The sequence below is a fragment of the Lithobates pipiens genome, unplaced genomic scaffold, assembly GCF_037356315.1.
Source record: "Lithobates pipiens isolate NorthernLeopardFrog02 unplaced genomic scaffold, aLitPip1_a1.2 Scaffold_19, whole genome shotgun sequence".
NCBI lineage: Eukaryota > Metazoa > Chordata > Amphibia > Anura > Ranidae > Lithobates > Lithobates pipiens.
Window position 1 is genome coordinate 210,462,239 of NW_027507764.1, and position 24,354 is coordinate 210,486,592.

Below are 24,354 nucleotides of genomic sequence, written 5' to 3' on the forward strand. Positions count from 1 at the left end.
TGGTGAAGACAACTTGCTGTTCAAACATCGGAATGGGCAAGAAAGGGGTTTTAAGTGACTGAGCAAAAATGCAACACAATGACAGATTGCAAAAGATAGTAGGGCAAACCCCAAAAAAATTCTTCAAATATATTAATAGTAAAAAGGTCAGGGCTGAGCATGTAGGCCCTTTACAAAATAATCTAGAGTGGGTGACTGGGGACAAAGAAAAAGGCAAATTAATTAAATACATTCTTCAGCTCTGTGTACACAAAGGAGCATGGGGGAGCTCATGTCCATAATCGTGATGGTATTGACAGCCCCAAATGATCCCTACTGGAATAAAATATTTTAAGTAACAGACAGCATGGATCCACGAAAAACAGAAGTTGTAAAACAAATCTAATTTCTTTTTACTAATTTATTTTTATGAAGAGGTAAGTAAAACCTTGTACAGAGGGGTGGCAGTGGACGTGGTATACTTGAATTTTTCAAAAGTGTTTCACACAGTTCGACACAGTTCCTCACACACTGCTAATGTGTAAGGTAAAGTCTATAGGCTTGGAAAAATCAGTTTGTAAATGGATAGAAAACTGGCTAAAAGACAGAATTCAGAGAGTATGGTCTAAGGTTATCAGTGGTGTATCTCAAGGTTCAGTGCTGGGACCCTTACTTTTTAATATCTTTTATAAATGATATTGGATCTGTGATTAAAAGTACAATTTCAGTCTTTGAAGATGATACCAAGCTATGCAGTGGAATGACGTCCTTACAGGATGTCTCCAATTTACAAGCCGACCTCAATGCTGTCTAATTGGGCGACACTGGCAGATGACATTTAATGTTGATAAATGTAGTTATGCACTTAGGGGTTAAGAATATGCATGCATCATACATGCTAGGGGAAGTACAACTGGGTGGAACCATAGTAGAGAAGGATCTGGGGGTTTTGGCAGATCATAAGCTCAATAATAGCAAGCAATGCCAAGCTACGATTTCCAAAGCGAGCGAAGTCCTTTCTTGTATTAAGAGAGGTATGTACTCCAGAGAGAGATATCATTTTGCCCCTGTTTAAATCATTAGTAAGCCCTCACCTGGAATATGCAGTTCTGTTTTGGGCACCAGTTCTCAAAAAGGATATTGGGGAACTGGAGAAAGTGCAGAGAAGGGCCACCAAACTGATAAGAGGCATGGAGGAGCTCCGCTATGAGGAAAGATTAGAGGAGCTGAATTTATTCTCTCTTGAGAAGAGGAAATTAAGGGGCGGATATGATCAACATGTACATATATATAAGGGGTCCATATAGTGAACTTGGTGTTGAGTTCTTCACTTTATGGTCAACACAGTGGACAAGGGGGCACTCTTTACGCCTAGAGGAAAACATATTTAATCTCCAAATACAGAACGGTTTATTCACAGTAAGAGCTGTGAAAATGTGGAATAGACTCCTTCCAGAGGTGGTTCTGGCCAGCTCAGTAGATTGCTTTAAGAAAGGTCATGAATTCTTTCCTATATATCATATAACTGGGTGCGAACATTTATAGATAAAGCTGATCCAGGGAAATCTGAATTTTTTTTTTTCCCCTGTTGTAGCAAATTAGATCATGCTTTGCTGGGGTTTGTCGCCTTCCTATGGATCAACTGTGGGTATAGGATTGGGTATATGACATTGTTTGATTTTTTAATTTTTATGGTTGATGGACTTGTCTTTTTTAAACCTGGCTAACTATGTAACTTTGAACATGGGATGGTTGCTGCTGCCACACGGACTGGTCTGAGTATTTCAAAAACTGCTGATCTACTGGAATTTTCACGTATAACCATCTCTAGGGTTTACAGAAATTGGTCCAAAAAAGAGAAAATATCCAGTGAGTGGCAGTTGTGTGGATAAAAACGCTTTGCTGATGTCAGAGCAAAATAGGCAGCCTAGTTCCAGATGATAGAAAGGCAGCAGTAACTCAAATAACCACTCGTTACAACCAAGGTATAAAGAATACCATCTCTGAATGCACAACACATTGACCTTGAAGCAGATGGGCTACGGCAGCAGAAGACCACACCGGATGCCACTCCTGTTAGCTAAGAGCAGGAAACTGAGGCTACAATTGGCACAGGGTCACCAAACTTGGACAATGGAAGACTGGAAAAATGTTGTCTGAGTCTCCATTTCAGCTGCAACACTCAGATGGTAGGGTCAGAATTTGGCGTAAACAACATGAAAGCATGGATCTATCCTGCTTTGTTTCAATGGTTCAGGCTAGTGGCAGTAGTGTAATGGTGTGGGGAATATTTTCTTGGCACACTTTGGGCCCCTTAGTACCAATTGAACATTTTTTAAATGATGTGGCCTACCTGAATATTATTGCTGACCATGTCCATCCCTTTATGACTACAGTGTACCCATCTTCTAATTTCTACTTCCAGCAGTTTTAACAGACTAGGGGAGCGCAGCAGATCCAGGGAGTGGCAATCAGTCAATGAGGATAAAATCCATAAGTACCATAAACAGTTTATCGATTAAAAAAATTGTGTATCCACAAAATACAATTGGAGCTATGTACACTGCGTGTAATTTGAGGAAGGGGTTAAACCCAGAAACATGTAGTTCAACACCTCAAGCTCTGACACCTTGTCATCCTGACTCCCTTTCCACTCCCTGCTCTGAGACACATGACCTGCTGTGGTCCGCCGATGTCTATCCGCGATTGGAGCGTGTGATGCGGCCAGGAAGGAGCTCTGTGGTGTCTGGACACCCGGAAGTGGTGTTTTGCTCTCATCGGTCAATGGGCTATTTTTCCAGTATCAATCCCTTGGTTTCACCAGCTCTGTCCTCCCCTCCCTGGGCGTACTGGTCATGTACCCTGGATCCATGCCAAGTCTCCTTCCCCTCTAACATCGTATGGTGATCTGGCCCATAATCCCTGCATCCAGAACCTGGAAGGATTCTATCTGGCTCTCCAGTATTTGGTTACTAGCCCCTTCCCCCTACAGCTTCCACAGAAGTGAGACCGCCATCCTTTCACCACCTTTGGTTTTATCACTGGCATCACCACAGTGAGTTCACGTTCCCTTGACTTTTTTTTTTATATATGTCTTCAATTGTATTTTGTGGATACACAATATTTTATCTATTTATCAATAAACTGTTGATGGTACTTATGGATTTCATCCAGGTTGCCTGATTGCCACACTCTGGATCTGTGCTCCCCTAGTCTGTCATTTCTGTCCCTTATCATTTTGGTCATTTTGAGTGTGGTAGCTGCGGTTCAGCGTGACGTCTAAGTTTTGGCTCCTTGGTTTTACTTTTTGCGCCTAGCTTCCTGTTTGAACTTCCAGCAGTATAATTCACCGTGTCACAAAGCTCAAATCATCTCAAAGTGGTTTCTTGAACATGACAATGAGGTCACTGTACTCCAATGGCCCCCACAGTCACCAGATCTCAATCCACCTTTGTGGATGTGGTGGAATGGGAGATTCGCATGATGTATATGCAGACAAATCTGCAGCAACCACATGATGATATCATGTCAATTTTGACCAAAATCTCTCAGCAATGTTTCCAACACCTTGTTGAATCTATGCCACTAAGAATTAACCTCCCTGGCGGTACGATTATTTCAGATTTTAGGTGCTGAAAGCGGTACAATTATTTTGCATGAAAATTTTGGCGTTTTATATTGTAGTCCTCTAATTCTTAGAAATAACTCACTTAAATCTGTCCAAACCAGAGTCTTAGGGCCGGTTCACACTGCAGGCGAGGCGAGGCGACTCCGACTTGCCTCGCCGCGACCTGCAGCAGCCTCGGCGGCGACTTGCAAATGACTTCTGTATAGAAGTCAATGCAAGTCGCCCCGAGGTCGCCCAAAAGTAGTACAGGAACCTTTTTTCTGAGTCGGAGCGACTCAATTCGCTCCTCTCAGAACGGTTCCATTGTACAGAACCGGGGCGACTTGCGAGAGCGAGGCGAGGCGAGTCGTGTCGCCTCGCATCGCCCGCTGTGTGAACCGGCTCTAATAGACATCCCGGGTATGATAAAGTTTGAAAAATTAAATCATAAATGATAATATAACTATAAATAATTGTACCAAATAATAATATAACAATAATAAAAATTATTCAATAATGTAATCAAATCAAAAACCCTGAAATTTGCTCAGTTGCAGAATTGTTACTGTCATTACTTTTCAATATTTGATGACGGATCTCCCCACAAATCGCTATCGCTCAATTCTGCAAGTGATTCCAATTTATTATCGCTGTTTTCTAGCTTCTCTAAAATCATTTTTGATGTAAAGGGACAGTTTTGGTTGCTATGGACAATCTCCAGTTTCCAGGCATAAAGAACAGTTTTTATAATATAAAACTGTATGCAGGACACTGGGCAGACCACTAGGGACAAAGGGGATGTGAAATAATTACATACAGCAATGTAATCTCGCAGGGAACGGAGATCGGCTCCGTGATGGATTGAGCGGAGGACGAGCCGCTCGTGCAGCGGGGGGAAATCGCTGGATCCAAGGGAGAAGGTAAGTAAACCTCTCCCTGCATACAGCGATGCGGTCCCGAGTCTGGCTCGGGGTTACCACTTTTGGTACAAAACTTCCACCCCGAGCCAGACTCGGAAACACCGCCAGGGGGGTTAAGGCAGTTCTGAAGGCAAAAGGGGGTCCAGCCCTGTACTAGCAAGGTGTAACTAATAAAGTGGCCGGTGAGTGTATGTTTTGGGTCAGTACCACTGGTTTTATTTAGCTGCCAGGCACATTTCACTCACAGAAGAGATAATGGAGAAGATGTATCTCTTACAGCTCACAACAATTACATTATTTTAGAATCTGTTAGGGGCATATGATAGCATTGTCTATTGGTTTTACAACAGGCACAGCTGTTGGGATATATCTCACAGTTCTCACCTTGGAGTCCTGAGAGAGGTATAGGAAACCGTGTGACATTGTTTTCATGCAAAGACACATAGACCCCTTTCACATTGAGGGAGTTTTCCGCCTCCCATTCATTTCAGTGTGACTTTTCACACTGGGGCAGTGCGCGTGTGCGGGACCTTAGGAAAAGTCCTGCAAGCAGCACCTTTAGGGTGGTTAGGGAGCACTGTATTTAGTGCTCCCAAAACGCACCCTGCCCATTGAAATGTGCTTCGGAAGTGCCAAAACATGGGCGCTTTTAACCCCTGCCTTGTCCGGCTAGTGGCCGAAAAGCGCAGTGGTCCCAATGTGAAAGGGGTCATAAGTGAATAAATAGAAATCCAGTCAAAACTTTTTTGATTTTGTGTGGAGCACAGAAGGGTTAAAAGCTGTTGGGTTTTAGTGTTTTTTTTTTTCCTACAAAGAGGAGACATTTACAATCTTAAACCTCTATTGTCTGGCCCCAATGCATAAGCTTGTACAGTAGCATATTCCGATTGCTGTCTATGGGTGGTTGTATGCGGCAGCAGCTGCAAGCCCTCTTGCGGCCGTGTGCATGAACCCTCAATGTAGAACTAAAGACATTGTTCTGGATTGAGCAGGAAGGTTTTGAACCTCCTGGTCATTTTTATGAAGCTTGTCTCCATAAGACCAAACGTTCAATGATTTTGTTAAGTAATGTATTCCTTTCTGAGTCATTTTGAAACTTTGTGGAATGTTTTGCAGTATGCCACTCACTAGAAATGTAAGCAGTGTAACTTCATTTTTGTATATAGGGTTTATATGGTGAATACCTGGAAGCAAGGATCTCAAGTTAAACATGCGTTTGGTTTTAAAGTATAACTAAAGGCAAAACTTTTTTTAAATTTTGGATAGAGTGGAGTTGGATTAGAACACCTGTCAGTGTCCCTGTTAAGGAGATTCCCCCTCTTTATTTGTCCTGTTTACATTCAACCCCTGAAAGTGAAAGTTTAAAAGAAAATCCCACATTTTGGGTTGTTCCCAGAAAAGGGATTGTGTGGTTATCTTTTAGTGGGGACACTGGCTCTGGTGACAAGGGATTTCCTTTCACTTCCTGTTTGGCTATGGGGCAGGAAGAGAAGGGGTATCTCCAATGTGACACAGTTGTCAAAAATAACCCTTAAAGGGATTATAATCCGCCCCTAAGAATTCTTCCAGAAAACAGTGTTGCATTGTTTTTAAATGTGATTGGCATAAACAATAGCTTCAATATATTGGCTGTATGCAGAAGAAAACCTGTCTAATATTATCAAAAATATAGTTAAGCTTAATAAAAAATTAGTGGGTGAACCAAGGAAGATGCTGCCCGACCAGATATAGTCAGTGTATGGCCTCAGTTGGCACTGCTCCAGCCGAGCCAGCTGACGCGTTTCACCCCACTTACTGTGAGCTTGATCGCCGAGACCAAGCCCCCGGTGGGTAGAGCAAAATTTGTCAGCTGTGGCCATATACCTTGACTATATTGAGTCAGTTGGAGCTGCTTATCTTCCTCGGTTTACCCACACTTCTGGATTGGTGCAATCGAACGCCTGCTCCTGTGTTCTGGGTACCAGCAGGGAGATCCTGAAACTTCTAGCTTGGAGTGGCGTTACAATCCTTTTGTGACTTTAATGGAAAATGAATTTTATTGTCTCCAGGCTTGTAAGCAGTTACTGGTGTGATTTTTTTTTTTTTTTATTCTAGTTAAAAGCAACTAGTTTGATGTAGTTTGTCAATCAACCCTTGACCTCACCTAGTCCTAGCCTAGTATCTGATTTACCAAGACTGCTCCTGTTACTGAAACCCTCCCACTGTGAGCATCTAGTACACAAATGGAGGAGGATTTGGTTCAGTGAGGAAAAGTAAAGGAGGTTTGAGGATTGTACATCACATAGTAACTAGATTTGGGACTTCGAGCTATGTAATGATTTGTTTCCCTCCATTTCCTGTAGCCTTCCTCTTTGGCAAGACTGCCATGAGTTATGGAGTAAGAAACGCAGAAGACAGAAACAAATGGGAATGATTGATGATGTAACCGCACCAAAAGTACCAAGGAAAGATTTATCTGCTGGAATGGATGACAGCAGAAACAGCACTCCTCAAGGGATGCAGACATCTTCTCAGATGAAGCCTCAGGGATTTCCTGGTGTTGGATTAGGTAAGTGTGTGTTGGCTTTATGTATGTGTCAAACTAAAGTTTCTTTTTTCATACATCATGGGACACAGAATTAGGCTAATATTCATTACCTGCTGGGTTATACACCATCTCTAGGTGAATGGACACTGGTAGACAAAGTCTTAGACCAGAAGTGGTCCCCTACATAACCCCTCCCATACAGGAAATACATCAGTTTTTTGACCAGTGTCTGCAAGGTGGGTGGGCATGTTTGTTTGAGCTCGCTGAGCTCCAGTTCTCTAGTCCCACAATCATTTCCTAAATGAATCAAGGGATTCACTGATTGGATCCATTTGACACAGGCTCAATATGCTTAGATAAATGGTACCCGAGCCTCTAAAAGAAGACATTTGATCCTGTGAGGTTTTGCCTGTAATGTGACCTCCGGGCGCTGGACCCTGCAAAGTGGAATCTTGGACACCACAGTGCTAAGGCATTCCTGCAGGGTGCTGTACAGGTACAAGGGAGTGGACCCTAAACATGAAAAGGGTACCCAGTCCTTGAAGATCCTCAAGTGACAGGAACCCACAGTGATGAGTGAAGATTGGGCTCTTAGTTTCTAAGCTTGCTGATCGCCACCGTTACTAGTAAAAAAAAAAAAAAAAATATATATATATATATATATATATATATATATATATATATATATATATTATATTAATAAAAATGCCATAAAACTATCCCCTATTTTGTAGACGGTATAACGTTTTGCGCAAACCAATCAATAAATGCTTTATGCTTTTTTTATTTTTTTTCCAAAAATATGTAGAAGAATACGTATCAGACTAAACTGAGGGATTTTTTTTTTATATATATATATATTTTTGGGGGGATATTTATTATAGAAAAAAGTCAATAATAATGCGTTTTTTTTTTCAAAACTTTCGCTCTTTCTTTGTTTATAGCGCAAAAAATAAAAACCGCAGAGGTGATCAAATACCACCAAAAGAAAGCTCTATTTGTGGGAAAAAAAGGACGCCAATTTTGTTTTGGAGCTACGTCGCACGACCGCGCAATTGTCAATTAAAGCGACGCAGTCCTGAATCTCAAACGCTCTGGTCAGGAAGGGGGTAAATCCTTCTGGGGCTGAAGTGGTTAATACTACACCCAAGTAATCCCTTTTTTTGAGGCTTAAGAGGAGCGGAAATAACACTACAGGGAAGGGCACACCTATGTTGTGTATGTCAGTATCTCTTGATGAACCTAGTTGTATCCCCTGAAAGACCATAGGCTTCCGGGCAATCTGAGCCGCTGCGCCTATCTGGTATGGTGCCTACAGTTGACCATGCTGCGTCACTCTTTATCACCAAGGTTGAAATGTTTAGAGCAGAGGATTGCTGGCATGATTGCCTCCATCCCACAAGGCGCCAAGAAACCTAACAGATCCCCCTCCCCTGAGCTTCCTAGTTTGGAGCAGGAATGGGTTGAGGATGGGGAAGAGCTAAAAGCTCAGGATTCTGTGGAGGGTCTAGCCCGATGAGTCTGCTTCTGAGCAAGAAGATATCTGGGCAAGAAGATATCCAGTTGGTGTCTGCCTCTCAGTGGCAGAGGCTTTTATTCCAGACTTATACTGAGATGGTTCTTTCTGCCTTTGTTTCCCCCGTGCAGAGGTTACTGAGCCCCCCTGGTCCTCTTTGTGGTTCCTGAGGCCTCTTCAGGCCGCACAGGCTTTCCCCTTACACCCACTGTTGGAACAGGCGCTGTATGCTGATTGGGAATATCCTGACAGGATTTTTGTTCCTCCTAAGAGGTTTTCCCTTTTTATATCCCATGGATGAAAAGTTCATCAAAAAGTGGAGCATGCCACCCGTAGATGCAGCAGTCTCTTCCTTAAACAAGAACTTAACTTGTCCAGTGGATAATACACAGGGCTTGAAACTGGACAAGAAACTGAAGTCATTATTAAAGACTTGCTTTTCTTTGGCCAATTCAGCTATTCAGCCAGCTGTACATATGCATAGACTTTTGTGGCTTAAGAACTGGTCAGCCGAGCTTCCTTAAGAAGTTATTGGCAGGTTTCTCCTTTCATGGTGAACGTTTTTTGTTTGGTGATGATTTGCACAAATATATCCAAAAGATTTCCGGAGGGAATGCTCTCTACTTCCTATAAAGAGAAGCACCAGGCGTCCCTCGTTTTTAAAACCTCAGGGACTGCTTCCTCAGGTGTCTCAGTGCCAAGGCAGTTCCGCCGTCAATGGTGCTAGAGCCAGAGGCAAGCCACAAGGCCAGGGCCAGAAAAAGCCCTGGGTCCAAAACGCTTCCAAACCCGGCACCAAGACCTCCTTTTGAGGGGATGCCCCCCCACTCTATCGGGTGGGGGGAAAGGTTGCTGCACTTTGGAGAAGAGTGGTTCAGGACGAGTGGATCACCTTGACTATATCTCGCGGTTACGAGCTGGAGTTACAGGGGGTTCCCCCTCAGGTTTCTAAGAACCAGTGTTCCCTCGGATCCTCCAAAAATAAACTTACTACAGGCACTACATCATTTAGTGCATCAAGGAGTGATTGTACAGGTTCCTGTATCCGAAAGGGGTTTATTCAAACCTGTTTACGGTTCAAAAGCCAAACGGGGACACAAGGCCCATATTGGATCTAAAATCCCTAAACCAGTGTCTACTAAATTAAATAAATACCAGGAGTCGTTTAGCTCTGAAGGAGGTGAACGGCTTACTAGCCTGGGCAGAGGGACATGTGCCGATTCTATCGGCAGTCCATATCCCGAGATTAGAGCATTGGAAGGCAGATTATTTCAGCCGCCAGAAGACGTGCCCGGGGGAATGGTCCCGACACCCAGGGGTGTTCCAGGAAATTTGCTAGCTTTGGGAATGGCCAGAGGTTGAGTCATTGGTTTCCAGGTACGACAACGAGCTACCGCAGTTTGTGTCCCAAACACAAGGGATCTTCTGGCAATCGAAGCAGATGCTCTGGTAGTTCCATGGAGTCAGTACTCCCTGGTTTATGCCCCCCCCCCAATCCCTTTACTTCTACATTTTGTTGCGCAGAATTTTGGAGCGCGAGATGCTGTCACTAGGAAGATCTATCATAAGGTCTTGAAGACTTATATTGCTTGGTTATGAAGCCAGAAAATGGCATCCTCAGAAATTCGTGATTGGGAGAATTCTCTTTTTTTCTTTTTTTTTTTTTTACAGTCAGCTGTGGAAATCAGATTGGCTTTGAGTACAATCAGAGGTCAGATTTCAGCCCTGTCAGTATTCTTCCAAAGGCCTCTAGCCTCCCATTCGCTAGTCTGAACCTTTATGCAGGGGGCAACTTGTTTGCTTCCCCCCATTAGGTCACCTATGTGTCTTTGGGACTTGAAATTGGTGCTGTCTGTGTTGCAGAAACAACCATTTGAGTCTATCAAGGAAATTCCATTAGCCTTCCTGATGACCATCACCTCGGCTAGAAGGGTGTTGGAGTTAGCGGCCCAAGGATCGGACTCCTTTTTTGTTTACCAAAAGGAACCAAGAAGGGGCAGGCAGCTTCCATTGCCAATTGGGTCCATTAATTGGTAATTCAGGCCTGTGGTCTGAAACGTACAACACCTCCCTTTTAGGGTGAGAGCTCATTCTACCAGGGGTGTAGGAACCTCCTGGGCTTTTCACCATTGGGTATCTGTGGCTCAGATTTGTAAGGGTGCATACGTTCACAAAATCTTATCAAGTGGATGTTCGAGTAGCCACAGTGTACAGTGGGCTGCCGTTTAAGGTCTGATGGCTATTGTTTGGCAGGGTGTCTCCCTTGCCTCAAGGCTAGTACTCTGGGATGTCCCAGTAGGTAATGAATATTAGCCTAACTAACTCTGTGTTCCATGATGTATGAAAAAAGAAAATTTAGGATTTTTACGTCATACTTACCTGTAAAATCCTTTTCTTTGAGTACATCCTTCCCCTCTTTTATGAGGATTCAGTGCTTGCTATAAAACTGATGTACTTAATGTATAAGATGGGGTTAAATAGGGGATCACTTCCTGTCTAAGACTTTCTTTACCAGTGTCCGTTCACCTAGAGATGGTGTGTAACCCAGTAGGTAATGAATATTAGCCTGTGTCCCATGATGTACTCAAAAGAAAAAGATTTTACAGGTAAGTATGACAAAAAAATCATATTTAATATTTTTTTAGGTGGAAAAAAGTGATCAAAAATATATGAAAGCCTTACAATTTATATTCCATTAAACATCTCTGTATACTTTTCCTAAGGTCACCCAAGTTCTGGACAGCAGCTGAATCAGAATTCAGTGGCCATTTTACTGAACTTACTACAGTCCCAGACCAGTTGTGTCAGCATGGCACAGTTGGCACAGGTTATGAATATCAAGGTGAATCCAGAAACTCAGCAACAGCTGAACAATCTAACTCTTCCAGCTGGTATTCTTGCATCTGCCGATAAATCCCCAGAGTCAAAAGAGGAGCCTCCCATTCCATCTGTAGCACCGGAACCTGAACAGCCCACCTTCCCATCACTGACTATACCTAAGGCTAAGCCTGATGCAGCTCAGACAACCATGCAGCGCACTTTTTCAGCCTTACTGGCTCATTTATTAAAAAATCAAGAACAAAAACAACAAGCGGAGGCAGCACAAGAGCCTCCTGAGGAGAAGTTAGAAGAAGAAACGCTGAAACCCAGACGACCTCCAAGCCCTGCACCTATTGGTATGAATTTATTTTTTATGGTCTCAGGGCTGCTTCACAACAGAATGTGCCATTTTGTGTGGTCCGTTTTTGATAGCCCATTTGTTTCAGTGGGCTGTCGAACACAAAAGAATGCACAAAAAGTACTGTAGGCACAACTTATAAAAATTAGCGCCACACCAAACCACATGGTACAGTGGTACCTTGTTGGTTTGGTGGCCCCAAACATGCTGCATTTGTTAAATGATTTTTGGGTGCCCTTAACAATTAATGGCACCTTTGCACATCTAACAAGGGAAGTGTGTTCCCATGCGGTACAAGCTTGAACATGCCCTTAAAGCAGTAATTTCTAGTAGCATCTTGCATATTTTTTGAATGAAATTTGATCGGTTGAGATATTAGAAGGGTTTTTGGGTTTAGTTTAAGAGTTATAGTGGAAGTCCACCCTAAGACCCCTTTCACACTAGGGCGCTTTGCAGGTCGCTACATCGCTAAAAATAGCGCCTTCAAAGCGCCCTGAAAGAGCCGCTCCATTCACTCCAATGTGAAAGTCTGAGGGCTTTCACACTGGAGCGGTGCGCTGGCAGGACTGTAAAAAAAAAAGTCCTAGCAACATCTTTACACACCGCTCCTCCACTGCTCCTGCCTATTGAAATCAATGGGGCAGCACGGCTATACCGCTAGCAAAGCACTGCTGCAGCAGTGCTTTGAGGGTGGCTTTAACCCTTTTTCGGCCGCTAGCGGAGGTTAAAAGCACCCCGCTGGCGGGCAAATACCCCCAGCAAATACGATGGTAAAGCGCCACTAAAAATAGCGGCGCTTTACCGCCAATGGACCCACCGCCCCAGTGTGAAAAGGGCTTAACACTTAAATTCTCCCCTGCAATTATTAACCACTTAAGGACTAGGCCACTTTTTTAGATGTGTTTTACAAGTTAAAAACTGTTTTTTTTGCTAGAAAATTACTTAGAACCCCCAAACATTATACATTTTTTTTTCTCTAACACCCAAACTACGGCCCTCCAGTTGTTCAGGAACTACAATTGCCATCATGTCTAGTTATGTCTGTGAAGGTCAGAGTTTTACAATGCCTCATAGGATGTGTAGTTCCGCAACAGCAGGAGGGCCGTAGTTTGGAGATCTCTGCCCTAGAGAATAAAATGGCGGTCGTTGTAATACTTTGTCACACTGTATTTGCGTAGTGGTCTTGCAAGCGCACTAGTTTTGGGAAAAAAAAATATTTTTTTATTAAAAAATAAGACAACAGTAAAGTAAGCTCAATTTTTTTTTTATATTGTGAAAGCTAATTTTACGCCGAGTAAATTGATACCCAACATGTCACGCTTCAAAACTGCAGCCGCTCGTGGAATGGCGACAAACTTTTACCCTTAAAAATCTCCATAGGCGATGTTTACAAAATTCTACAGGTTGCATGTTTTGAGCTACAGAGGAGGTTATTGTTCTCACTCTATCGATCGCGGTGATACCTCACATGTGTGGTTTTAGGGCCGTTTTCATTTGCAGGCCCTACTCGCATATGCATTCGCTTCTGCGCGCAAGTTTGGCGGGACAGGGCACGGCTAAAAAAAATTTTCTTTATTTTTTTTATTTACACTGTTAGAAAAAAAGTGTCACTTTTATTCTTATTTCAAGGGATGTTTAAAAAAAAATAAAAATATATGACAGGACCTCTTAAATATGAGATCTGGGGTCAAAAAGACCTCAGATCTCATATTTACACTAAAATGCAATAAAAAAAAAATTGCAATTTAAAAAAAAAATGGCCCTTTTTAAAAGCTAATGGCGGAAGTGACGTTTTGACGTCGCTTCCACCCTGCAGTGTCATGGAGACTGGTGGGGGCCATCTTCCCCTCACTCATCTTCATGTAAAGCCACTGAGAGGACAGGATCGCCTCCGCTGCTGCCCACGGCTCTGGTAAGCGGTGGAGGGCACTGGAATGCGGCAGGAGGGGGGGGGGCCTTTCCCACCGCCGATAAAAGTGAGCTTGCGGCGAATCCGCCGCAGAGACCACTTTTATATTGTAGCTAGCAGAACACGGGGATACCGGGATTATGGTTAATTTGAGCTAAGTTCAGCTTTATGCCTCAAAATTAGAAAATACCAGTTTTTCTACCTTTTTATCTTGCAGTATCCTGTGCTGTCACATGACTACAATTCTACTTCATAGTTACATAGTTAGCAAGGTTGAATAAAGACACCAGTTCAACCTGAGTGAGGTGTCTACAATTGTCCCTATCCCTGTACATTGCACACTCACATCGGTCCCTACCCTCAAGGAGCCCACAATCCAGGTCCCCATTAATATACTAGGGCCACTTTTGGACAGAAGCCAATTAACCTACCTGCATGTCTTTTAGAGTGTGGGAGGGAACCAGAGTACCAGGAGGAAACCCACGCAGGCACAGGGAGAACATGCAAACTCCAGGCAGGTAGTGTTGTGGTTGGGATTCAACTTACTGCTAGGCGAGAGTGCTAACCACTACACCACTGTGCTGCCCCACAGCTTCCACTGTACTTCCTTTTGAGTCTAAAAGCAGCCAGTGGGTTTGGTTACTGAAAGCTAGTGACATCACTTCCAGGGAGGGACACTGTTCTTGTGTAGCCAGTGGGCATATACAATATGGGAGGAGCTGATCATAGGTTCCTGCTCAGTGTTCTCTCATCAGTAAGGATGCATTGTACATCCTAATTCATGAGAAAATTAAGAAATAAAAAAATAGCCATCCACACAAGAAACGGGGGGGGGGGGGGGGGGGACAGTATAGCTGTGCAGGGCTTTGAGTGAAGACTACCACAGGAGAAGGGAGCTGGACGCCGGAGGGAACTGTCAGTGTAGCTGGAAGTGCTCTGGGGTCTCAGCTCACAGTCTACATTGATCACTATACACTAAAGGAACAGTACAGGCAACCAAACTAAGGCTCAGTTTCCGCTAGTATGACTTGTCATGCGACTTTGGGCATATAGTCACATGACAAGTCACAGCCCATTGATTTCAATGGCACCCGTTCCCACCTATGCGACTTTGAAAAAGTACCTGCACTACTTTAATGCAACTTTTGATTCAGAGTGTAAAGTTGGATCAAAGCAGCACTCGGTTGCACTCCAGCCTTAGGCTACGTTTCCATTAGTTTGACTTGAGTCCCACGATTTAGAGTGCGGCTGAGTGCAGCCTTGATCTAACTTTACACTCTGCATCAAAGTTGCATCAAAGTTGTGCAAGCACCTCTTCAAAGTCGCATTGATGGGAACGTTTTCCATTGAAATCAATGGTCTGACTTGTGATGATACTTTGTGTCCAAAGTCGCATGACAAGTTGCACTAGTGGAAACGGAGCCTTAAACTTGTTACTCGCATGTAATGAGCAATAGAAATTGATCTGTATCCTTCCAAACTTTCCAAAAATGTTCCTTTGTACCCCATTTCTTTCATATTTCTTCCCCAGCTCCTTCTGCTATTCACGCCAGCTGGGCGTATGCCACACCATGCATACAGTGCCCATCAGTACCATGCAGAAACAACCACGTGGTTCTACACTGTAAAAATCTGCAGCATGTTGCATTGTAATCTATTTTACAGTTTATAACATACTTCCAAAGCCAGCCTGCCTCTCCTCTCTCAGCTGCTGACCAAAACAAGGCTATGAAGCTGGGAGAGGATTATGTTCTGTGAGGGATAGGAGGGGTGGGGCTGGGCAGGTCTAGGCATTCGACTTTATTTTAAGGGATTAAGTTAAGTTTTCTGTTGAGGGTTTTAAACTGTTATGGTAAGCTTAAAAGGTTAAAGCCCAAATAGTCCTGTAGCTTTATATATTATGATGGGAAAAATTTTTGCTAGTTAACTACTGTATTAATCGACGTATAACACGCACCCCAAGTTTAGGAGGAAAGTTTAAGGGAAAAAAAATGTACATTTTAAATGCCCATCAATGCAGCCTTGCACACTGTCCATCTGCAGCCTTGCCCAAAATTGCAGCATGATGGATTTTTAAATCTAGCACAGCCGAGATACACAGATGTTGTGTGTATTCAGCTCCTCTCCGCTGTCTCTGAGGGCAATAGGGGTGCCACCGACATATGCCGAGTGTGCTGTGTACTCTGCTCCACTCGCAGTAGCTCCCCATCCCACCCCTTGGCCCGGCTGCTATGATGGACACAACACTGGTCCAATGGCGGGACATAAAGGCTAAAAGGCGTGACTGCTAGTTGAGCCTAGCTGAGTACACAGTACGCTCGGCTCGGTCAATGTTGGCGGCACTCCTCTTGCCTTCACAGACAGCGGGATCGGAGTATAACACACACCCACGATTTTTCCCCTGATTTTAAGGGGGGGAAAAAATGCGTGTTATACTTTATACTTAAAGCGGTTGTTACCCTAACACTTTATATTCCTGATATGTGGCTGCTGTATCATGTACTTGTATGGGAAAATATCCTGTTCTCTTTTTGTATTACTTCCTTTGAGTGAAAACCTTTGGTGTTCCTGCTAGTCCCCTTGTTTTCCTATTAAAAACTGACCACGCTAAGCGGAAGTGCACACCCTGGTCAGTTCTCTAGCTATGCTGGGACCTCAGTCTTTTCCTCCTTCAATGATAAGACTTGTCCTGACACATCCCCCTCCACACCCATTCACTGACAAGCTCATTGTGCTGCTGCTTCTCCTCCCCCAGCTCTCATGCAGCTAAGAACAGAGGGAATCTAATAATTTATTTAAAAAAAGGAAAAAAGGTATTTTATAATGTGTGTTTTTTATATATATATATATATATATATATATATATATATATATATATATATATATATATATATATATATATATAATTTTATTATACTCTATACAAAAATGTTTTGCCCTTCATTTATATTTTAAACTGAATGGGTTGTGTTAGAAGGTGATCATTTACAATCGCTTTAAATTGCCCTTAAAAATGTTGATTCCATCCCTCACACTACAGTGTAATGCCCAGTTTTTACAGAGCTTACTACCAGCAACAACCCTCATAGATTTTTTTTTTTTGCTGAGAATGTGGGAGGCGGTGTGTTTTGAATCTTGTTTGGTTACATTACAGAGAACAGTGGTTCTTGGGGCTTGTTTACACTTGTGGTTGAGGGGTAGTTAAAACATGCAGTTGAGCCACAGTACCCCCCCCCCCCCCAAATACTTTACATTAAAGCGTTTGTAAACCACAAAAAAAAAGAATCTCCCAGCAAATGAATCTTCTAATGTGCTAGTATGCATCGTATACTAGCACATTATGAAAGACTTGCCCAACTCCTGTCCTCAGGACCCACTAACAGGCCAGGTTTGCAAGATAACTGAAATACATCCCAGGTGATATCATTTGCTGCTCAGTGATTGCAGTATTCTAGTCTGCATCTCTCCAAGGTAATGCATAAAACCAGGCCTGTTTGGGGTTCCTGAGAACAGGAGTGGAGAACCACTGCTGTAGACTCACCGCTGACGGGCTTTCATCTTCACCCAGTCTTCCTTCTGTTTGGCTGAGTTGCGATGATGCCACTCCCATGGCACGGCTCTCTATGAATGGCAGGCCATCCATTGAGAGCGCAGTGCCTATGTGCTGGTGACATCACCAGGGCTGCTAAAGTAAATATTTCCTAAACTGTGTACATTTTAGGAGATATTTACTGTACCTACAGGTAAGCCTCATGTTTAAGGCCTCATGCACACTGGTTTCCTGTAAACACTGTTTATACTAACAGGAGAAAATCTGCATTCTAAGCCTAAGCTTCAATCAAGTTGAGCACAGTTTATCAGTGTTTGGCATTGATCGTGTGTGTATTTCATTTTCCAGAAAATATAATTGGCTTTTGAGTGAGCCTACTCGTCCCCATAGCAAGCACTTGTTATAGGGGCAGACACTTGAGATGAGGAGGGGACAGTGCCAGTGGGGGACCCCAGAAGAGGTTATTCAGGGCTGCTCTGTGTAATAGAGACAGACAGTGAAACTGAGACCGACACACATTGAGATTATGATTGTAATCCTGTTTAGTTGTTAGAATAGTAGCTGTTCTTAATATATGTTTGTGCTTTTAGATGAAAATGAACTTGTTGATCACCGTGATCCATCACTGAAAAGCATATCGCCTGAACCAAATCATCCTCAAATACTGCCTCCAGATCAGCGGCCCCCAGAGCCACCAGAACCTCCTCCTGTGGGAGAGGAAGATCTTGATTACCGGACAGAAAGGCAGCAAGTACCCAACACCAGCATGTCTGCTTGTGACCCCCATGCAGAAGTTAAAGCAGCACTATTGCAAATAATCGCCCAGCACCAGGCTCAGGAACAAGATACAGTTGGTGTAGACTACTCTGGTGGCAAACCATTTACTAAGACTTCAGACAGCACTGAGCAATGTGGACCATCTTTCCTCACAACCCCCTATAGCAGTGACAGACCTAGTAACATGCCTGCTACTGTTTTGGAAAGGCACCCGGAAAACCAGCCTGTTGATAAATACAGTACTCCTTCATCTCAGATCAGTAACCGGCTTCCTGCAAACCCTCCTTTTCCAGAATCCTTCTGTAATTCTGCCACTACTTACAGGGACAGCTACCTCAGTGCTGGTTCCATGTTATTTAGTGGTGATAAAGACCATAGATTTGAATATAGTCACAGCCCCCCAATTATTTTGGCAAACAATAATCTCTCTGCAGGAATGGACAGTCGTACAATGCCAACAAAAATGCCTAACTTTAGCTACAGCACTAATGTACCAGAACATCCTGGTCTACCTGCGATAATGCACAGACCTGTGTGGGCGTCCCCCCACCAGGCACCTGCTTTCTCTCAAGGACATGGGGGACATATGGGTACATATGTCAGAGGTCGTGGGAGGGGCTTACCATTTTGATTTATTTGATTTTTTTTTTTTTTTTCCCTCAGGCAAAGTATTTCTATCTGGAATGACTTTTTAATTTTTGTCAAAGCTGCATTTTCCAGCAGCTGCAAAATAGACTTAAGAATGAGTCTGACAACAGCTTTATTTTTTATGTAATATAAAATGGTTTTGCAATACGACAGCAAACAGTGGCGGGGAGGGCAAATACTGCAATTTATGTATTTGAGAGCTAAATAACTAATTTACACATTGACAAATATTGGTTAAAAAATCTTCATTTTGTACTTTACCATTTTTGAAGTTTAATTATTTTACGGGCATCAACTTTGTTTTCCCCACTGGCACTTGCAAGAATTTAGAAGAATATGGCACATTTGTGCTTATTTTTTGTACATTTGGACCAATGACTGGTAATTACAAGGCAGTGCTTTAATTCCTTGGTATCTGTTTCTTTGTACAAAAACTACCTTTAGTCAAAGGTCATTGTCGGTTCTTTCACTGCTTTCAGTGTCATTGTGAAACTAGTGCTCATTTCAGACAGAATAATAAAACAAGCTTTTTCTTGTGATGCAAACGTTTGATCAACTGTTTTTTTTTTTTTTTCTTTACGCATAAAGAAATAAATGTTGATTAAACCATATTCTTTTGATGACTCCTTTTTATTAAGATTTTACCACAGACAGGTGGATTCCTGCTTCCAAACCAAAGGATGGCACTCCATGGTCAACTGTAAGCAGTAGGAGAAACATAAGCTGTCACAGGTAATATTATGTTCATTCAATTAAAGATTTGGCTTGAAAATCAACATTTACAATTGTTCTTTTTTTTCCTCTTCATTGTTCACGTTTGGGTTTGTGTTTCGCATTTATGAACTGCGGCTTATACTGTACTTGCAGGAGATTGGACACTAGGCACAAAAAAAGGTCAGCCGCTAGGACCCAAAACTCCCCTATTACCATCTTGCTGGGGCATCCCTATGTTTATATAAATTCAAAGGGTCCAAAGTTTTGTCAACCCACACTGAAGATCCCACCACTGCGCCAATGATGAGTCAACACTAAAATTGAAACTTATCATTGCCACTTGAATGAATAACTACCATAAAAACTTCTAAAGTGAATAGTGGCGCTGTGAATAAATAACTGAATTAACCTAAAATAATACAAAGATCACCCAGTGACAAGTGATAATATATGACGACATGCAAGAACAAACGAGTAAATTAAGTCCTTGTATGTGACGGTGATTAGTCAATAAAGATTCACAATGTGTTGGAAGCAGATTCAATATGATTCATCCACCACAAAACACGTAAACAGTGATTCCACTCCCCTCTGGGTGTCCACTCACCAGATGACGTTCCCTTGCACTCTCATGCTCGGCAAATAAGCCTCAACCCATAAAGGATTAAATCATCCAATGATCTCCCATCCATATGACCGATCCCATGAAAAGATCCACATAAAAAAAAAAAGTGCTCCAATAGTGCAGTAACGTATGATAAAAAATGTATTAAAAAGATTTCAAACATTGCACTCACACAGGTTGAATTCAAATTATGCATGTAATGCATCCAGTGCAGCAGCATAGGATTGGCAAAGCATGGTCTCAACGAACTCTGCATGTAATAGTCTCACCCACACCAGAATGGTCACCACCTGAACGCCGCTACCAGTGTGGGTGAGACTATTACATGCCGAGTATGTTGTGACCATGCTTTGCCAGTCCTATGCTGCTGCATTGGATGTATTGCATGCATAATTTGAATTCAACCTGTGTGAGTGCAATGTTGGAAATCTTTTTATAAATTTTTGATCATACTTTACTGCACTATTGGAGCACTTTTTTTTTTTTTTTTTTTATGTGGATCTTTTTATGGCATCTATCATATGGATGGAAGATCGTTTGATGATTTAACCCTTTATGGGTTGAGGCTTATTTGCCAAGCATGAGAGTGCAAGGGAACGTCATCTGGTGAGTGGACGCCCAGAGGGGAGTGGAATCACTGTTTACACGTGGTGTGGTGGATGAATCTTCTTCCAACACATTGTGAATCTTTATTCATTAATCACCGTCCCATATAAGGACTTAATTTACTCTTGTTTGTTCTTGCATGTTGTCTTATATATTATCACTTGTCACTGGTTGATCTTTGTATTATTTGAGGTTAATTCAGTTAATTATTCACAGCGCCACTATTCACTTTAGAAGCTTATATGGTAGTTTCTCATCCCCGTTGGTATGCTCAGTCCTTCAACGGTTACTATTGTGCTGGTTGCGTAATACCTTGTAACTTTTTCTCTGTATGTAGGCCGTTTGGTGCTAGTCCTTTTTTGGAATCATTTTATTTTCACTTTCCTACGATTGCTGCCAATGCTTTAATCATGGTGGCCATTGTGCAAGCTTTGCTCAGTTTTTCTAAGGGGTATACGTTGTTTTAAGGGTTACCCATTCCCATCTGACCTCACTAAATTTAGTAGGTGAGGGAACCCGACTAGCTTGTCAGTCCTTTTTGACTCAGGATGTGTGGCTGCATTTTGGCCTTGGTCCACATATCCACTGAGCTGTTTTGGTGGATGTTGGCTTGAGGTTGTATGGTTTTGCTGCATGCAGGTGACTAGGCAATTCCTGTTTTCTTTGCTGCTTGAGCTCTGTTTATATGTGCTGCTGGATTGCCTACTCCTCCGTTTCTTTATTTAACCACTTCCCGACCAGCGCACGACGATGTACGTCGACCGAATGGCACGGGCAGGCATATTGGCGTACATGTACGTCCAATATTCGTTGCCGCCGTGCCATCGGGAGCGCGCTGCCGGCGGCGCGCTCCCGCGCTGGTCGGGACCCCCGTGAGTCCGGTCGCGGGACCCGCGGACTCGATCCCCGCGGGCATCCCCGCGATCATCTCACGGAGCGGCCGAATGGAGGAAATGCTGTATAAACAACATTTTCCCATTCTGCCTAGCAACTAGTGACGCTGATCTCTGCTCCATGTGATTGGAGCAGAGATCAGTGTACACTAAATGAAAGCCCAACCCCCCCACAGTTAGTAACACACCCCTAGGAACACTTAACCCCTACACTGCCACCCACAGGTTAACCCTTTCACTGCCAGTGTCATTTACACAGGAATCACTGCATTTATATAGCAGTGATTACTGTATAAATGACAATGGTCCCAAAAATGTGTCAAAAATGTCCGATGGGTCCCCGACAATGTCGCAGTCACAATAAAAATCGCAGATCGCCGCCATTACTAGTAAAAAAAAAAATTATTAATAAAAATGCAATAAAACTATCCCTATTTTGTAAACGCTATAACTTTTGCGCAAACCAATCAATAATCGCTTATTGCGATTTTTTTTTTTACCAAAAATATGTAGAAGAATACGTATCGGCCTAAATTGAGGGAAAAAAATGTTTTTTTATATATTTTTGGGGGATATTTATTATAACAAAAAGTAAAAAATAATGCGTTTTTTTCAAAATTGTCGCTCTATTTTTGTTTATAGCGCAAAAAATAAAAACCGCAGGGGTGATCAAATACCACCAAAAGAAAGCTCTATTTGTGGGAAAAAAAGGACGTCAATTTTGTTTGGGAGCCACGTCGCACGACCGCGCAATTGTCAGTTAAAGCGACGCAGTGCCGAATCGCAAAAAGTGGTCTGGTCTTTGACCAGCAAATTGGTCCGGTCTGAAAGTGGTTAATCCAAGAAGTTGACAAAAGAGAACAATGTGTTACTCAATAGGCAATGAAGAAAATGCAATTATTGTGCTCCTTGAAAAATCTTTCTTGGAGTCCACTAAGTGACACTGTAGCCTTGCCTGTTGTGCTACATGTTGCCATGTTCCTATGAATTGTTTCAACAGGACAGGATGATTAGAGGAGTTATGGGGCTTCAATTTTTGCACATAGTGTCCATTCATATTGTTTTAATATATAGTTTTTGCTAGTATATTTAAAAAAACAAAAACAAAAAAAGGATTTTTATAACAGTTTACCTGTAAAATCCTTTTATTTGGAGTACATCATGGGACACAGAGCCATAGTAGTTACTATGTGGGTTATAGGCCACCTTTAGGTGATGGACACTGGCACGCCCTAAGACAAAGTGTCCTCCCTATATAACCCCTCCCGCTACTGGGAGTACCTCAGTTTTGTAGCCAAGCAATACACGTGTATACCAAAGAAGGGAGGGACCTCTGTGTCACGTGATGTACTTCAAAGAAAAGGATTTTTACAGGTAAGCTGGTATAAAAATCCTATTTTCATATCATACATCACAGGACACAGCTATAGTAGTTATTATGTGTGATGTCCCATAGCAATGGCAACTGAAGGGAGGGAGACACAGCAAAAATGTAGGGCACCCAAAGGCGATATCCTCATGACCTTTTAGATCGATCTGATAGAATCTGGTAAATGTATGGACTGAAGACCAAGTTGCAGCCTTGCAGATCTGAGCCATGGAGGCCCTGGTGATGCACTGCCCAAGAAGCACTAACAGCTCTGGTGGAGTCCGCTTTAACATGAAAAGGAGGAATTTTCCTCTTTAGACCATAAGCTTGAACAATCACTTGACGAATACATTTGGAAATAGTAGATTTTGACGCTGCTTCTCCTCTTTTAGGACCTTCTGGCAATACAAACAAAACATCTGTTTGCGAATCTGAGCGGTCACCTTTAAATAGACTTTGACTGCTCTCACTACATCAAGGGAATGTAGTGACCTCTCTTCCATAGATCGAGGTTCTGTGAAAAAAGAAGGTAGGACAATATCCTGGTTTAAAGGAAAACCTGTCACTACCTTTGGTAGGAATCTAGGATGAGGCCGTAATACCACCTTATCCTTATGAATAATCAAATATGACTCTACAAGAAAGAGCCGCCAACTCCGACAGAGGATATGGCAACCAAAAAATCTTCCTCGTCAAGAGGACAGAGGGAATATCCCGTAAAGGCTCAAAAGGCTGTTTTTGTAAAGCCGACAGGACTAAGTTCAAATCCCAAGGGTTCAGGGGTGTCCTGACTGGAGCATTACCCCCTGAATACAGTTACAAAGCAGAGAGTGAAAAGCAAGGGGCCATTGAAACAATACCGATAAGGCTGACACCTGGCCCTTGATAGTACTCAAGGCCAGCTTCATTTCCATTCTCATCTGTAGGAATTCAAGGATCCTATGACTTATTTTCTGGGTTGCCAACCCCTGGATTCACACCAGGAGACATATGCCTTCCAAACTCTATAGTATGAGTCTGGAGGCCGGATTCCTAGCATTAACCAATGTAGACACCACTGAAGGTGACAGCCCATGGTCCTTTCGAATGTGGGTTTCAATAGCCAAACTGTTAAATTTAGCATTTGTAAAGTAGGATGGAATACCGAACCTTGCGCGAGAAGGTCTGGCCACAGTGGCAGGGTCCCCTACCGCCATCTTTATGATCTCGGCAAACCAAGATCTCCTGGGCCACCCTGAGGCCAGCAGAATCGCCTCCTTCCCTTCCTGCTTGACCCTGCGAAGAAGGAACGGAAACAGCAGAACCGGAGGAAACGCATAAATCAGGGAAAACTGATCCCATGGAAAACCCAAGGCGTCTGGTCCGCATGCCAGCGGATCCATCGTCCTTGACACAAAGTTGTCGACCTTGTTGAATCTGGATGCAAACAGATCCATGTCTGGAACACCCCATCATTGATATATCGACAGAAAGATGTTGGGGGGGGGGAGGGACCATTCTCCTGGAAACAATTGTTGGCGACTCAAGTAGTCGGCC

General features: G+C 42.9%; 1 protein-coding gene across 1 annotated transcript in view; it reads left to right on the forward strand.

Annotated features, from left to right (window-relative positions):
- Positions 1-19,222, forward strand: part of CDK13 (cyclin dependent kinase 13) — a 60,113-nt gene extending 40,891 nt beyond the window's left edge. The window contains exons 12-14 of the mRNA XM_077491675.1: positions 6,849-7,054; positions 11,273-11,725; positions 17,777-19,222. Of these exons, the coding sequence (XP_077347801.1) occupies positions 6,849-7,054; positions 11,273-11,725; positions 17,777-18,594 (1,477 nt within the window). The 3' untranslated portion in view covers positions 18,595-19,222. The remainder of the gene's footprint in view (positions 1-6,848; positions 7,055-11,272; positions 11,726-17,776) is intronic.
- The last annotated feature ends 5,132 nt before the right edge of the window (positions 19,223-24,354 follow it).